This window comes from Hyaena hyaena, unplaced genomic scaffold (genome assembly GCF_003009895.1).
Source record: "Hyaena hyaena isolate Hyena2069 unplaced genomic scaffold, ASM300989v1 scaffold_656, whole genome shotgun sequence".
Taxonomy (NCBI): Eukaryota; Metazoa; Chordata; class Mammalia; order Carnivora; family Hyaenidae; genus Hyaena; species Hyaena hyaena.
The window spans coordinates 453,325-471,326 of NW_024081286.1; the positions used below are offsets into that span (position 1 = coordinate 453,325).

Genomic DNA, 18,002 nt, shown 5'->3' on the forward strand with positions numbered 1-18,002 from the left:
CTTCTCAGTTGTCCAATTTGTTGGTACGTAGTAACCTCTTATAATTCTTTGTGGTATCTGTTGTAATGTTTCCTTTGTAAATTTGTAATTTGGATTCCTTTTTCTTGTTAAAAGTTCGTCAATTTTGTTAAACTTTTTAAAGAGCCAACTCTTATTTTGGTTAATTTTTAAAATTGTTTTTAATTTCTCCATTTATTTCTGCTTTCATCTTTATTACTTCCTTTTCTTTACTAACCTTGGGCTCAGTTTGTTCTTCTTTTACTAACTTCTTACGGATAGAGTTAGGTTATTTATGTGGGATCTTTTTTCTTCAGGTAGGCACTTATTGTTATGAACTTTCCTCTTAGAACTGCTTTTTACTTTCTGTTATGTTTCCATTTCATTTGTCTCAAAGAACTATTATTTCCCCTTTAATTTCTTCTTTGATTTATTGGCTGTTCAGGAATGTGTTATTTAATTTCTATGTATTGATGAATTTTCCAGTTTTCCTTATTTTTGATTTTTTTTCATACCATCATGGTCAGAGAAGATATTTGGTGTGATTTTAATCACATTGAATTTTCTAGGATCTGTTTTATGGCCTAGCATATAGTTTACGCTAGAAAATGTTCTATGTACACTTGAGAAGAGTGAACCCTGCTGCTGTTGATGTTTTGTATAGGCCTGTTAGGTCCATTCAGTCTCTAGTGTTGTGCAAATCTGCTATTAACTTATTGATTCTCTGCATGATCTATCCGTTGTTGAGACTGAGGCATTAAAGTCTTCAACTGTTATTGTATTGATGTTCATTTCTCCTTTTACCTCTGTTAGTTTTTGCCTCATTTATTATGATGCTTCGATGTTGGATTTATAAATATCTACAATTATTATATCTTATTGATTTTTGCCATTTGAAAAATTGTTTTTAGGTTGTTTAATAGATGCATTGTTCCATGTTTTGTATTTTCTTGTTTGATATTGTGTTTTAATGTCTTTTGATGAGAGTATGTTTTGTCTTCTTTGTCATGTTTCTTTGTGTAATTGGCTCAGGTTTTTCTCTGTGGTTTTTGTGAGCCTTACATAAAACATCTTAAAAGTATAAACCCTATTTTAAGCTTATGACAACTTGATTTCATAAAATTCCTAAAATTATCACTTCTTTTTACCCTCATATTTTAGGTAATTTCCAATACAATTCACATATTTTTTATATGTAACTAATTACAATTATGGTAGTTATGGTGTTTTTACTACGTTTATTTTAACTTTTACATGAGAGTTATAAGTGAGCTATACACTATCATTACCATATTACAGAATCTAAATTTGACTATATGTTTATCATTCCCAGTGAATGAGTTCTATGCTTTCTTTTTATATTTTTATGAAGTTTGTATTATTTTACTTTCACTCAAATAATTCTCTTAGTAATTCTTGTAAGGCAGGTTCAGTGGTAATGAACTCCCTCATCTTTTGTTTGTTTGGGAAGATATTCCTCCTTCATTTCCAAAGGGTAGTTTTTCTGGGTATAGAATTCTTGGTTATTTTCTTCAATAGTTTGACTATGTCATCCCATTCTATCCTGGCCTGAAAAGTTTCTGTTGAGAAATCTGCTTATCATCTTATGGAGGTTCCCATATGTGTATGTTTTCTCTTTTTTTTCTTACTGCCTTTAAAATTCTTTCTTTGGCTTTGGCAGTTTAATTATAACATGTCTTGGTGTAATCCTCCTGAGGTTCAGTGTATTTCTGGTACTTGGGGCATCATGGATCTGGATGTCCATTTCCTTTCTCAGGATTGGGAAATTTTCAGTCGCTATTGCTTTAAATTTACTTTCCATCCCTTTATCATCCACTTCTTCTGGAATTCTCGTTGAGTCTATGAGTCCCTTAGGCTTACTTTAGTCTTTGTTATCTTTTTGTTATTGTTCTTGTTTCTCTGGACAATTTCTTATGTCTTGTATTTTAGGTCACTAACTCTTTATTCTGCATGGCTAATTGTACTTTTGAAACTCTCTGTTGAATACTTCATCTTAATTATTTTTTTTTTTCAATTCTAGGATTTCTATTGATTTTTGTATTTTTTGTCAAACTTCTTGCTTTTTTCATCCATTGTTTTCCTAATTTCATTTAATTGCCTATGTGTTCTTATAGTTCCCTAAACTTAAGATAATTATTAGAAATCTTTTCTGATAGTTCATAGATCTCTATTTTCTTAGAGCCAGTTTTTGGAACTTTATATGTTTCCTTTGGTGGTTTCTTATTTACTTGTTATCTTTTCAAATTTCATTGATTTCTTACATTGGTATCGACACATTTCAATATGGGCTTCTTGTCCAGATTTTACAGATTTGCTTAGGCAGAGACAGATCTTCAATAGTCAGCTCTGTTTGGGTTTCTAGCCTGTGACTTTGGGCAGGTGTGGACTGCTATTATGGTCTATTTTTTGGCAAGGCAAGGGTTCGAGCTCTAAGGTTGTCTATGAGGAGGGAGGTGTGCTATAGGCTTAGAACAGTTGGATAGGACTACATCTTGGTTCTCTTGACAAGTAAGTCTGTAGGATGGGCTCCACAGTTGTCTGGATTTTCTGGTCAAGCTGACTAGGTGGTCTGCAGTGGGTACTGTATTCACTAGTAGCTAGAGCTGTACATTAATTTCCCTTCATGAACAGGAAAGTAGGCCAGGATCTATATAGCTCATTTGGGAGGACTTGAATCAATGCAAGAGTACACACCGAATTTCTTGGTCATGTAAAGCCAACAGTTTGCTCTGGAAATGGAGAAAGCCATGGCCTGTTCTTTCTTTTCAAGTGCAACTAGAAGCAGGGATATTGAATGGACTATGTGGCAGTTTCCTCTATGGTCTGGTTAGGTTCCCAAGTCACACAGGCTGAAGGCTATATTAGTAATGATTTTGGGCTATGAATTAGTTACTCTGCACAGGAGCTTTGGGAAAAGGATCTTTAAAGACAGTGAAGTTCTTTGTTTGTTGTCTTAACTTAAGCTGACCTGTTCTCCAAGTTCCCTGGCCAGATAGAGTCATTGGCTTTGCCTGTCTGTCTCTTAGCTGTAGCACTGCCGGCTTTTTATAGTTCCAGATATTTTTACCAGCTCTTCTGATGAGATGGGGCTGAAGACACTAGCTACAGTGGTGGTGCTGTCTCAATTCCCTTCTCTTGATAGGTTAGGGGAGGCTTCTCCACGCTTCTCTGCTTTTCTCAGTATTTTCAGTCAGCAGGGATCAGGAACAACCCTCAGTCTTGGCTTTGGATTAATCCACCTGCCTAGGTAGAGCAGGCCACCCCTTTGCACTTGATACTAGCTTTGCTCTGTTTTGCTCTTGGCTCTGCCTTTCTGCTATTGGCTTAAGCATTGTTGGTTACATAGCTTTCAGGTGTCCTTGACAGCCCTTCTGGTCAGGTGGGGCCTGGGAACCACAGAAGGTGTGGCTGTGTTTCAGCTCACTTGCCTGGGTAGGAGTGGGAGGAGCCACTCCTGGCCTCTCTCACATTTTCTACAAACAAGCTTTCCTTGTGAAATCCATGGGCCATGAAGAACCGTCAGCCTTGGCTGTGTGTTGTAGTAGGGAATTCTTCATACACTCTACTGGCTTTGCTCTGGGGGCTATAAGCTCCGTCCACCTCCCTCCTGGCTGGAGTATGGCTGAGGTGTACAGCTTCCAATATTTTTGCCAGACCCCCTGGCCAGATGGAGTCAGGAGATGCTCTCGCTGCAGGTGAGGCTAGGACTCCTCGCTTGGGCACGGACAAGCCAGGTTCGATGGTAGGTAACACTCCTTGGGTGAGTACCCAAATCAGGCAGATCTGCCCTTCAGGGAGCTCTCTGGTCCGAGTGTGTCCCTGACTTGGTTCTGGTGATGATGAGCAAAGCTGCTGGCTGCGGTCACTACTTAGATTACTACTCCATCTGGGGTGCTGCGGTCAGGAACTCCCATCTGCCAGGATCTGTGTGCTGGTTGTTACGAGCTACCCTGCCTTCACCGTCACTGTTGGATTCCTGTGGGAGAGCCCCACGGTTTCCCCTGCAATTCTCATGAGGTGAGGGTAGGGTAGGGGCTGTCATGAAGTGATCCACAATGCAAGGGGGTGATTGGCCTCCTGTGTCCTTTTTTCCCATTGGAGGAATGGAGGCTCCGGGAAGACTTCTCCATGGGCTATCACTCCTGTTTGGGAGAGGGACAAAGTCAGTGTATAGTCAGTTCTCTTACCCATTGAGTGCAGTCTGTCTTGGTCTCTGCGGTACAGAGGATGTTTAAGCCTCACACCCATGTTCTAGAATTTTCTCTTGTTTATGAGTAGTTGTTAGTTGTTCTTCTTGTGAGGAAAAGTGAAGTCAGGAATGGCCTGTGATGTCACTGCATCTCAAATTTTTAGGCTTAGCAAGAACCTGTATTTATTTTTTTTGGGTTATATGTATGCATGTGTGGGTGTGTGTATGTGTTGCTAGATGGACTTAATAGGGCAGAAGTGGGATGACCAAGATTTTGTTAAGAGGTGAAGAATCAAGTTGGGAAGCACTGAATAGGAACAATGCTGTCATCTGCCAGAATGCAAGCCAGTAGGGGATCCAGTAGTGGCTTATAGTTTCTTTTATATCTAGTCCCAACTTTAAGGCCTAGAATGTGTTTGATAGTAAGTTGTTATGACGGTGTCAGAGTTTATGTGTTCACATGTCTGGGTAGCCCCCGAGCCCTGGAGTTGGAGTGACTACAATAAAGACAAGAAACTGCAAGTGACTGTGATATGACTCATCAACATACAGTTATTTAATCTATTTGTTGTTCACTCAGACATTGTCTGAGTCCTTATTTACTTGCCTGGACTAGATTAGAACTATGAAGTAATAGGGAGTCTGTGTCATCAGGGAGATATTCAAGAGGAGTCTAAGTGAAATAAAAATTGTACACATTTGGCATGCACATTGTCTCGTGTGACACAGAGGACTTACTAGTTAGGAACCAAGGGGAGAAGAGTAGATTTGGGAACTGAGAGGAGAAGAACATGTGAATCACAAACCTATTCTGGGTGTAGATAGAAACTTTACAAGAGTAACAGAATGGCTGAGCTCTGTGGTTTTAAGAGGGCTGCAATGACTTTTGTGCCCGACATGACTTGGGAGTAGTGGATAGGGCATCAGAAGCCCCTTCTAGACTTGTTGTGCCTCTTTCTCCTTGACTGATCCCATCTAAGTCTACATTTTTTCCAGCCTCAATTCACTTCTTTCCTGAAAGATCATGTGAGCTCTGCTCTAAGATTTCTTATGTAGCCTCCTTTCCTTCTCATTCCCCTTGTTTTAATTTTTTGATTTCTGTAATTTTTCAAACTACTCAGTATTTTTATGTGGGGATTTAGTGAGCATGTGTTCTCTTATTGCTAATGTTTAAAACCTAGTGATAATCCAGTGTCCTATTTTGGGACGTAGTTATTATGATGGTGTGCTAGCTTATGCATGTAGTATAATTCTGGAACAACTTACAAATTAAAATTTAACTTTCTTGCTCAAAAGAAATTGAGTTGCTATTATAATGAGAATATTCATGTGTTTAGTTTTTAGTTTCAAAGAAAAAGCCAACTTTAAGTTTTGGTCGTGACTTTTTTTTTCAGTTGAACATACATGCACATAACACTTTAGAAGGCACTATTTATGCTGTTAGTATTTGGGGCATCAGTATCCTTCCAGAACAACATTTTAGCAAGAGATGAAAGCTTTGAAATGACATTATTATTACTCCTCCTCTTCCTACTATTACTACTTTAATGTTTATTTGGGAGAGAGAGAGAGAGAGAGAGAGAGAGGGAGGGTCCCAAGCACTGATGGTGCATGCTTGGTCCCAAGCATGATGTAGGGCTCAGTCTCACGAATCATAAGATCATGACCTGAGCTGAAATCAAGAGTTGGACATGTAACTAAATGAGCTACCCAGTAGCCCCTAAAATGACATTATTTAAAAGATTATTTTATTAGCATCTTTAGGATATTTCAGAAAGACAAGAAATAACAAGTGTTGGTAGGGATATGGAGAAAAAAGAACATTTGTGCGCTGTTGGTGGGAGTGTAAATTGGTGCAACCACTTTTTCCCCATACTTTGGAAAATAGTAAGGAGGTATTTCAAAAAATTAAAAAATAGAAATACCATACAATCCAGTAATTCCAGGACTGGGTATTTACCAAAAGAAAGTGAAAACACTAATTCAAAAAAATATATGCATCCCAATGTTTATCACAACATTATTTACAATAGCCAAGGTACAGAGCCCAAGTGCCCATCAATAGCTGAGTGGATAAAGAAGATGTATATTGAATAAACAATGGAATATTACACAGCCATAAAAAAAGGGTGAGATCTTTCTATTTGTGACAACATAGATGACCAAGAGGCTGTTACACAAAGTGAGGTAAGTTAGAGAAAGACAAATACCATATCATTTCACTTATGTGTGGAATCTAAAAAAACAAAACAAAACCAAAATAACAAACAAACAGAAAAAGCACAAACAGGCCCATAAATACAGACAACAAACTGATGGTTGCCAGAGAGGAAAGAGGTGGGCAGATGGGCCAAGTGGGAGAAGGGGAGTGGGAGGTACAGGCTTCCAGTTATGGAGTGAATAAGTTACAAGGAGGAAAGGTACAGCATAGGGAACATAGTCACTGGTATTGTAATTGCATTGTGTGGTGACAAATGGTACTGACACTTAAGGGTGAGCACAGTATGATGTATAAACTGTTGAATCACTATGTTACACACCTGAAACCAATTTAACATTGTGTGTCAAATCTACTTAAAAAAAAAAAAAAGAAAAATAGTCTAATATTATGTAATTGGAATTCCAGAAAGAGAAAAAAGAAAAAATGAGGTTGATGAAAAGTTGAGGGAAAGTATCTAAAATTGTCAAAAAGCCATAATTTAATAATCCCTATGGACATGAAAAGAACAAATAAAAACAAAACCCATGTGGGCAGATCATAGTGAAACTGCAAAAATCTGTAAGAATGTGTAAAAATTAAAACCAGCTAGAAAAAAATGTATAAAACCCTGTCAAAGAATGACCATTAGAGTTCTTTAAATAGAAACCATGGAAACCAAAAGAAAATGGGATATTATTTTGAGAACAACTGACAGTCTCTCCTAAGTGCATTAGTTTTCTATTTTTCTGTAACAAACTACCACACGCATAGTGACTTAAACCCACATTCATTTATTTGTCTATAGTTCTGCAGGTTAGAAGTCACGGACGGGGGGACTTGGTTCCATACTTTGGGTCTCCCAGGGCTGCAGTTGAAGTGTCGTTCAAGTTGGCTGTTACCTGGAGGCTGTGGGGAAAATCTGCTTTCTGGCTCATTCACGTTGACAAAATTCAACTTCTTGTAAGACTGAGGTCTTTTCTTTTATCACCAGCTGTCAGATGGGGCCTTTTCCATCTCCTTAAGGTTGTCTGTATTCCTCCTTATTTGGTGTGTCTTCATCTTTCAACCAGCAACGCGTTACACTTGCAGTTTCTCTGAATTCTTCTGTGATCATTTGGATAAAAATGCTCTCTTCTAAAGGATGTATTGACTAGGTCGTCTTACACAGACATCTTAAGGTCAGCTAATTAGCAACCTTAGTCATGTTGGCAAAGCTCCTTAGCCATGTAACATAATCTAATAAAGTTAGCACAGCAGGGGATTGAGACCATGAGGGCTTCGTTATGATTCTGCTTTACTGCAGTTTAATCTCTGGTCCCCATGATTCCTCTCAAATGCAAAATGCATTTACCATCTCCCAGGACTTCCAAGGATCTCACACCATTAGAGCCACAGTAAAAATCTAAATGTTCAATTACATGTAGTGAGTTTGGAAGTCTATAAATCATCACTTAAATATCTACTCGGGTTTAGATGTGGTGCAACTCCTGGGCACCATTCCTTCCATTTCCTGAGCTGTGAAATTAAAGACGTAACTGGTCTGCATCAAACATCCTTAGCATGCAGTCGTAAGACAGACGTCAGGATAACACCTGACATTTTAGTTCAAAAAGGAGAGGGAGAGAATGGAAGGTGAATAAGGCACTGGTTCAAAGCAGTTTTGAAGTTTCACCTGAGAACATTTTAGCTCAGTTCCTTGATTTGGTGGCAAGATCTGGGTTCTTGCTTCCATGTCTGGTTGACTGGTTTGACCCTCTGAATCCTTTTTCCACTTTCATGAAAGGTAAAGGTAACACACACACACACACACACACACACAAACACACACACAAAATACTTACACATACATATGTGTGTGTGTGTGTATATATATATATATATATATATTTTTTTTTTTTTTTGTAATTTAATGCAGTGTGTGTTGACAAATGTGAAAGATCTGACACTTTACCCTTCTTACGAGTTAGCCGGCCCCAGTTTTCATGGATGCTGGCAGAACAGGTGAGACCCCTGGGTCAGAGATGAAGGGTGTATTACTAATGGTAATAACACAGCATAAGCATCATGTTTGCCTTGGCTCCTCTTGCTTCCTGAGTCCCAGGAGCAGCAGAGAGGGGCCCAGGTGGATGTACATATGAGCTGGGTTTTGCATCACAGCTAAGAAAGCCCGAATTTATGGAACCCAAATCTTTTATTGTGCGATTCAAGCAAATGTGTCTGACCTTTGTTTTAGGGGAAGACATTTTCCTTATTATATTATACAAGATAATAATTTGCCCTCTGTTTTAGGTAGAGTCACTACCTCTGTTTTTCACGACTGTTTGCTATTTAAATGTCCTTAAAAAGATGGCCTGGAACAAAGGGGCAGTTAATGGCTCAGCTTATAAGACATACAGAAACATAAGAACTTTCTTGAATTGTGTCCCAAAAGTGTCTCTATTGGTCAGATTACAGGGGACCCTTAAAACCATGTGTAGAATCATGTACTTAATCATTTTCATTTCAAATGCACTAATTTTGAATGCCAAATGTTATTGTTATTTATACGGTGGTTCTTCTTTAAACTATTTCATTATTTCTGTTTATTTATATAGACACATTTTTAATTTCATGGTACTTTTATAAATATTTCCTTACTATTTTATGTTTTAAATAACTAATGAATGTTAATTATTGATGAAGTCTACAGTTAAATTATTTTAACAGTATCATAACTCTGAACATATAACCATTTGAATGCAAGAAAAAGCCTGAAACTCAAAGAAATGCTGTTAGTAAAGAGCATGTTCACAAATAGCCTATGTAGTATGAATGCATTTAAAGTTTATAATAACTCCAGCTTAATCAAATAAAGTACAACCTCAGTGAACTTAAGCCAGTGTACTGGAATACTGAATTAACTTTTGTCCTCCATCATGTGACTTTCAGGAGGGTCATGAAATTGAGAGAGAAAAAAAAAAAGACCTAAACAAGGAGAGTTAATCTAATGCACTGATAGTTATTACAGGGATGCCTCAGAGATGCTGTGGGTACAGTTCCACACCATTGCAGGAAAGCAAGTATCACAATAAAGCAAATCAAATTAACACTTTGGTTTTCCAGTGCATGTAAAAGTTATGTTGATACTATACTGTAGTCTGTTAAGTGAGCAGTAGCAGTGTGTCTAAAATAACAATGTACGGAGTGCCTGGGTGGCTCAGTTGGTTAAGCGTCCGACTTCGGCTCAGGTCATGATCTCATGGCTCATGGGATCGAGCCCTGCATTGGGCTCTGTGCTGACAGCCAGCTCGGAGCCTGGAGCCTGTTTCAGATTCTGTGTCTCCCTCTCTCTCTGACTTTCCCCTGCTCACACTGTCTCTCTCTCTCTCTCTCAGGAATTAAACAAACAAATAAATAAATAAAATAACAATGTACACACCTTAATTAAAAATGCTTTATTGCTGAAAAAAAAATCGCTACCATCTGAGCTTTCAAGGAGTCTTCCTGCTGGTAGGTCTTGCCTCTGTGTAGATGCTGACTGATCATGTGGTGGTTGCTAAAGGCTGGAGTGGCTGTGACAATTTGTTAAAATGAAACAGCAGTGAAATTTGCTGCATTAATTGGCTCTTCCTTTCACGGACAGTTTCTCTGTTGCATGTGATGCTGTTTGATAGCATTTTATATGCAGTAGAACCTCTTTCAGAGTTGGAATCAGTCATCTCAAACCCTGATGATGCTTTATCATCTAAGTTTGTGTAATAGTCTAAACCTTGAGTTGTCATTTCAGCAATGCTCACAGCATCTTCTCCACGAGTGGTAGTAGGTTACATCTGCAGAAACCATTTTCTTTCCTCATGCATAAGAAGCAACTACTCATCCATTAAAGTTTCATTGTGAGATTGCAGCAATTCTGTCCCATCTTCAGGCTCCACTTCTAAGTCTAGCTCTCCTGCTGTTTCCATCCCATCTGCAGTCACTTCCTCCATTCAAGTCTTGAACCCCTCAGAGCCATCCACGAGGACTGGAATCAGCTTCTTTCAAACTCCTGTTTACGTTGATATTTTGGTCTCTTCTCATGAATCATGGATGTTCTTAATGGCGTCTAGCATGGTCAGTCTTTTCTAGAAGGCTTTCAATTTATTTTGCCCAGATCCATCGGAGGAATCATCATCTGTGGCAGGTCTAGCTTTATGAAATATATTTCTTAAATAATAAGCCTTGAAAGCTGAAACGACTGCTTTATCCACGGGCTGCAGAATGGGTGTTGTATAAGCAGGCATGAAAACAACACTCATCTCATTGTACGTGTCCATCAGCACCCTGGGATGACTCGGGGCATTGTCACAGAGCAGCCATATTTGGAAAGGAATCTTTTATTTCTGAGCAGTAGGTTCAGCAGTAGGCTTAAAATATTCAGGAAACCATGTCACAAATAGTCGTAGGGTCATCTAGGCTTTGTAGTTCTATTTATAGAGCACAGGCAGAGTAGATTTAGCATAGTTAATAAGGACACTAGGATTTTCAGAATGGTAAGTGAGCGTTGCCTTCCACATAAAGTCACCAGCTGCATTAGCCCCTGACTAGAGAGTCAGCCTGTTCTTGAAGCTTTAAAGCCAAGCATTGGCTTCTCTTTTCTAGCTATGAAAGTCCTGAGGCATCTTCTTCTACTATAAGCATTTTTCATCAACATTGAACATCTCCTGTTTATTTAATTTATTTTTTTAATGTATCTATTTTGAGAGAGCGAGAGTGAGTGTGGGGAGAGGCAGGGAGAGAGGAAGAGAGAGAATCCCAAGCAGGCTGTGCGTTGTTGGCAAAGAGCCCGATGTGTGGCTCGATCTCGCCAATCCTGCTCTCACAACCTGGGCCATATTAAGAGTTGGAAGCTTAGGGGCGCCTGGGTGGCTTAGTCGGTTGAGCGTCCGACTTTCGCTTGGGTCATGATCTCGCGGTTCATGGGTTCGAGCCCAGCGTCAAGCTCTGTACTAACTGCCAGCTCAGAGCCTGGAGCCTGTTTCAGTCTGTGACTCCCTCTCTCTTTGACCCTCCCCTGCTCACGCTGTCTCTCTCTCTCTCTCCTAGAAATAAATAAAAAAAAAAAAAACACATTTAAAGAGTTGGAAGCTTAATTGACTGAGCCACCCAGGCGCTGTTCGCTGTTGCTAGCTTCATTAATTATCTTAGCGACATCTTCTGGACGACCTGCTGCAGCTTCTACATCAGCAACTTTTACTTCACCTTGAACTTTTATATTAAGTAAATGGCTTCTTTCCTTTAATCTCATGAACCAACATCTGCTAGCTTCAGCCTCTTCTGCAGCTTCCTCACCTCTCTCAGCCTCCATAAAATTGAAGAGAGTTAGGACCTTGCTGTGGATGAGACTTTGACTTACCGGAATGCTGTGGCCGGGTTGATCTTCTCTCCAGGCCACTCAGACTTTCCCCACATCAGCAGTAATGCTGCTTCACCACTGGAAGCACTTTTAATTTCCTTCAAGAACTTCTTTGCATTCACAGCTTGGCTAACAGTTTGGCTTAAAAGGCTTAACTTTTTTGCGTATCTCAGCTTTTGACATCTTCCTCAGTAAGTTTAATCATTTCTAACTTCTGACCTAAAGTGAGACGTGTGGCTCTTCCTTTTACTTGAACACTTAGAGGCCCTTGTGGGGTTATTAATTGGCCTCATTTCAATATTTTGTGTCTCAGGCAATGGGGAGGCCCAAAGAGAGGGAGAGAGATTGGGGGATGGCCGGTCAGAGGGGCAGCCAGCAAACACGCATTTATTAAGTTTGCCATCTTGTATAGGCATAGCTTGGCGCTTCAAAACAATTAAAATAGTAACACCAAAGATAACTGATTACAGATCACCATAACAAATATCATGATAAATGATAAGTTTGAAATACTGTGAGAATTACTAGAACATGACACAGAGATGTGAAGCATTTTCCACAGCAAATGCTGTTGGAAAAATGGATCCAATGGACTTGATCATTGTAGGGTTATCACAAGCCTTCAGTTTATTAAAAAAATGCAGTATTTGTGAGGTATAATAAAACAACATATGCCTTTATTATTATACAGTTTAAAGTCTACTTCCAGAGCATGTCCTGTGATTATACATGTTTAGATTTCATGTGATCTTGCATTAAAAACATGTAGCAAAATGCAAGGCCTATAATAGTTCTGAAATTGTTAGCTATCATTATTATTACCTTTTTTTAACCACAGGAAACAGTATAATTTTTTAAAAGCACAGGCTTGGACATCAGGTCTGGGTTGGAATTGTGTCTGTGATAATGAGCACTGAGAAATTATCTGTTATTTCTCTTTTAGCCGTATATTTCTCATCTAAAATGGGGAAAATAATATATTCTCTGTATTTCATGAGAATTAGATGAGATGTGACATTTGTAAATGGATGTATCTTACACTGAAGTTATGTCTTGCCTGGTTTAGATCTCTCTGTAAACCACAGTTTGGCCTTCAATGGGGCTTCAGGTTTACTTTTTATAATTACCACCTACATGTTTAGCCATGTTTCCTTTTCCCCCCAAAATTTGAGAATCTTCTGTTGATGTGGGTAAAACCAGAAGCAGGTGGGGTTCAACTACATGATATATCACAATGTATTTTCTCCTAAAAATTTTTGTTTTGTTTTTCTTTACAGTACTTCCATTCACCTATTAGTTAATTATTAAGACTTTTTTCCAAAGCAGTTTTAGAGTCACAGAAAGAGTACAGAGTTTTCCTGTGTACCTCCCAGCCCCCGACATGTGCACTGCCTCCCTGACTATCAACATTTCCCACCAGGGTGGGGGCATTTGTTACAACGGAGGAATCCACACCGATGCGACATAATTACTCGAAGCCCATAATTTATATTAGGGTTCACACTAGGTGTTGTATGTTATGCAGAGTTGGAAGAATAGATATTTGTCAGCATGGTATCCTACAGAATATTTGCACTGCCATAAAACTACTCTGTGCTGTGACTAGTCAGCCCTCCCCACACCTCCAACTTCTGGTGATCGCTATTCCTTGTACTGTCTTCACAGTTTGCCTTTTGAAAAATGTCATATAGTTTATTTATTTATTTTGAGGAAGGGGGAGGGGCAGAGAGAGAAGGAAGGAGAGAGAGAATCCCAAGCAGCCTCCACGCTGTCAGCACAGAGCCTGATGTGGGGCTCAATTTCACAAATGTTGAGATCATGACTGAGCCAAACTCAAGAGTTGAATGCTTAACCACTGAGCCACCCAGATGCCCCTCAGAATGGCCTGTAGTTGAAAGCCTACTGCATGGAGCCTTTTCACATTGGTTTCTTTCACTTAGAAATATGCATTTAAGATTCCTTCATGTCCTTTCATGGCTTGACAGCACATTTTTCGTTTTTTATTTTTTAAATATTTTTTAATGTTTGTTTATTTTTGAGAGAGAGAGAGAGACAGACAGACAGACAAAGGACAAGCAAGGGAGAGACAGAGAGAGAGGGAGCCATAGAATCCGAAGCAGGCTTCATCCAGGGCCTAAGCTGTCAGCACAGAACCCCACGTGGGGATTGAACCCATGAACCATGAGATCATGACAGTTTATTTATCCATTCACCTGGGAAGGACATTTCTGTTGCTTTCAGGTTTTAGCAATTAGGAATAAAGCTGCTGGGGAAAAAGGAATGAAACTGCTCCATATGAAGGTTTTTGGGTGGGCATAAGTTTTCAGCTTCTTCATGTAAATATCAAGCACTCTCCTATGAATTTTTAAATCCTTGTGTGAGACTGAAATTATCAGCTCTGATGCTTTGTACCTTTCATGTTGATTTCTTACACATGACCCCTTGTAGGGATAATCCCAAACATCAAAGAAATTCTAACACTGATTCTGATATGAAACAGATTGATTCTGCATTTTTTTCCCCTCTGAAGGTTCCTTAGGTCCTGCATTATTTTATCTTCTTCTGTCTCAGTAAAAAGCTCTCAACATGACAGTGGTAGTGTAGGGTGATGGGCCTGTTTGTCTGTTACCAAACATTACCTAGCACCCTTTCCTCAGGGGCAGCTCCTATAATTATATTTAAATAAGTAATAGAGGCAATAAAGGTAATTTTACTCAAAATAATTTAAAGCTGCTTTAGAGTCCTTAGCTTTTTTACCCACAGCCATAGAAATGGACGAATAATTTTTAGAAACTTTATGTCAACAGGTACAGGTATCCGCTTATGAACCTGCCATCCCCTAGCACAAAGTTGGTACACAGTAAACCCTGTGGTAGAGGTAATTGCAATTGTTTGGGCAAATTATGATGTTTCTGGTGATGACAATAATTGAGAAAGTTGATAATGATGCTCCAAAAGAGTGAATAGTCCTTGAACCTCAAGATGTAGCCAGGATCTTATATTTCTAAAACAGAAAAAGACATATGTGGGGCACCTGGGTGGCACCATCAGTTGAGCATCCAACTTCAGCTCAGGTCGTGATCTTGAGGTTCATGAGTTCAAGCCCCACATCTGGCTTGCTGCTTTCAGCGGGGAGTCTGCTTCAGATCCGCTCTCCTCCCCTCCCTTTGCCCCTCCCCCACTTGTGCTTTCTTTTTCAAATACAAATAAACATTAAAAAAAGAAAAAGACATATGTAATTTTCAATAGCTGTCCTAGTAAAGTATATATTTGGTTAACAGCTAACCAGATCAATTTCAGCTGATTATTACATCTCTGATCAACTGAGGTGAGATTTTTAAGTGTGTGTAGAAATCTAAATATTTAGGAGCAAAGCATATCAAACAGGCATCTTTGAATTTAAACAACATAATCTGTTAAAATTGTTGTCCTTAATGGGCCTTATCTAAGAGAACTAGCAAATTGCTATAATGGTTTGTAAAATGTTACTGTCATTAGAATATTCATTTATTTCTATATCAGTATTTCTCTGGATAGTAGTTGATAAGGCTCCCTTTCTAAGAAACTATGTGGAATAGCTGTTATACAGCAGCAATCACTTGTTTCCCTTCTATATTTGTATAACAAGAACTCCTGAGTCCTTTTCTGTTGTTGTTGTTGGTTTGTTTGAAATAGGAATCAAAAGCATTGCTTTCCCAGGGATTGAAATGCAACATTTGAATATAGAACATTGGAATTGGCAACATACTTTGAAACCACTGGAATCTGTGTATATTTCTGGGTTATTTATTATGTATTTACAAACAGAGATGGCTTTTAAAAATACAGAGTCTTAAATATTCTTAGCATTTATCCCTAACTTGTCATAATTATCATGATTCGTTTTTGCTCTTGAACAGCATTTAATTGTATTTCACCGCAGATTTCTAAACTTTACTTGGGAGATCTTCATTCTAAATATAGCAGTGATTTGTTGATTTTTCTGATTCCTGATATAATGAAATGGAGTTACTCCTTCCTTATTAAAGTTGATGCAACTTTTCTTGTGGGGATGAGCACTGGGTGTTATGTGGAAACTAATTTGACAATAAACTATTTGTAAAAAAAAAAAATAAAGTTGATGCAACTTTTAAAAGTATTTATTTTTAAAGATATTTATTTTTATACACTTTCATTGACTTTTGGTCACATTTTGGGTCAGGAAACCTGATTGAAAGCAGGTATGTTTTTGAAATCAGATTATTTTACAGAAACTTAAGAAATAATATTTATATGTAGTATTTATAAATAATTTTATAATATTTATGTTTATAATATTACAACTCACCTTCCTCCCTGTGTAGGTAAAGCATTTTCAAAATTGAAAATTATTGAGGTGCCTGGGTGGCTCAGTCGGTTAAGCATCCGACTTCAGCTCAGATCATGATCTCACAGTTTGTGGGTTCGAGCCCCATGTCGGGCTCTGTGCTGACAGCTCAGAGCCTGGAGCCTGTCTTCGGATTCTGTGTCTCCCTCTCTCTCTGACCTTCCCCTGCTCATGCTGTCTCTCTCTGTCTCTCTCAAAAATAAATAAAATTGAAAATGATTCATCATTAGGTTAAAATTCCCTTGTGATTTTGAATTTTATAATCTCATTGAGTGATTTACTTTATACTTCTATTCCCGAAGCTTACTGCTTTCTTCCTAAGTCTTTCTACAAAGGCACGTCTGTGCAGTTTATTATTCTGTCCTTGGATAAAAATGACCAGTGGCCAAGGATTCCAGTGCAAAATCATGAAACCTCATTTTGCATTAGGATATATAGTAATAGCTGAATGTTCACACTGAACAAACCCAGATTATGCCTATTGGGTTTATCTTTTTTCCAATCTCACAACAATTAACAGCTATTGTCAGTAGTTGCAGAAAGAATATTAGATTTGGAGTGAAAATATTTGGGTTTCAGTCCATCTTATATCTTCCTAACCGTATGACCATGGTTCAGTTAATAACTTCCCTGAACTTTGCTTTTTTCTTCTTTAAAACAACTACAGCAATAACACTTTCCTCATTGGGCTATCGTGAAAGCTGGATCTATATAAAGCACTTAGTTCAGGGTCTATGTATGACATAAGGTATCTGCTAAATATCAGCTATAATTTGACACTGTTATTCTAACTTCCCAGTCCTTCCCTTTCATTTTTTATGGTTTTGTGAAAATGAACTGTTCTTACATATTTACCTGAAAAGGAGGTCAAATTATTCTGCCCTGCACAAATTACACAATGCATACAGTGCTTTGGAAAATATTAAGCTCTACAGAATTGCTGGTGAACATTACACTAACTATAATAATCTGGGTTTTTCAAGCATTAAAAATGTTTAGGGGCAGCTGGGTGGTTTGGTCGGTTAAGTGTCCGTCTTCGGCTCAGGTCATGATCTCACTGTTATGGGTTCGAGCCCCCCGTCGGGCTCTGTGCTGACAGCTAGCTCAGAGCCTGGAACCTGCTTTGGATTCTGTATCTCCCTCTCTCTCTGACCCTCCCCTGCTCACACACTCTCTCTCTCTCAGAACTAAATAAAAATATTAAAAAAATCAAGACAAAATTTTTAGAAATAGCTACTTTTCATGTTTTAGTGTTAAATAATCTGTAGGAACAATTGAATCTTCCAAGTAATGTGATAGAAACAGAGAAATAACATGAGTATCAGAATAAATTAGGCAGACCTTGGCAAGTCTATAATCAATATGGCTGAATAGTGCTGTTTCTTTAAAAACCTATTTGGAAAAAACTTAATTTCTTAAATTGGTAATTCTGCTTTATCGACTTCCTGTATGAATAGAACAACTCTGTTGTATTTTATTATTTTAAATCAGATAGGATCCTGTTTTTCTTCCAATGTGTCCTTTAATGTACTTAGAGAAGTACAACAGGGTGATTTCAATTGATCTCTTTCCTTTCTAAAGTATGTGAATCCTTTGGAGAGCCATCCTAAGAGTCCCATTCTGTTCTTCAGGTTCCAAATGTGACTTTGAAGCACATAGCTGTGGTTGGTTTGAAGCAATTAGTGGTGACCATTTTGATTGGGTGTGGAATTCTAAAAGTAACCTTTCGGCTGAATTTGAACAACAGGCTCCACCTCGGGATCATACTCACAACACACCTGAAGGTAAGACACAAGGAGAGGCTCTGAGTTACTACTTCCATTCACCCTTGGTCAGGTCTGAGGAGAGAAGGAGAAGC

General features: G+C 38.5%; 1 protein-coding gene across 1 annotated transcript in view; it reads left to right on the plus strand.

Annotated features, from left to right (window-relative positions):
* Positions 1 to 18,002, plus strand: part of MALRD1 (MAM and LDL receptor class A domain containing 1) — an 800,662-nt gene that overhangs the window by 177,702 nt on the left and 604,958 nt on the right. Inside the window, 1 exon segment of the mRNA XM_039216734.1 lies at positions 17,776 to 17,928. Within this exon segment, the coding sequence (XP_039072665.1) occupies positions 17,776 to 17,928 (153 nt within the window).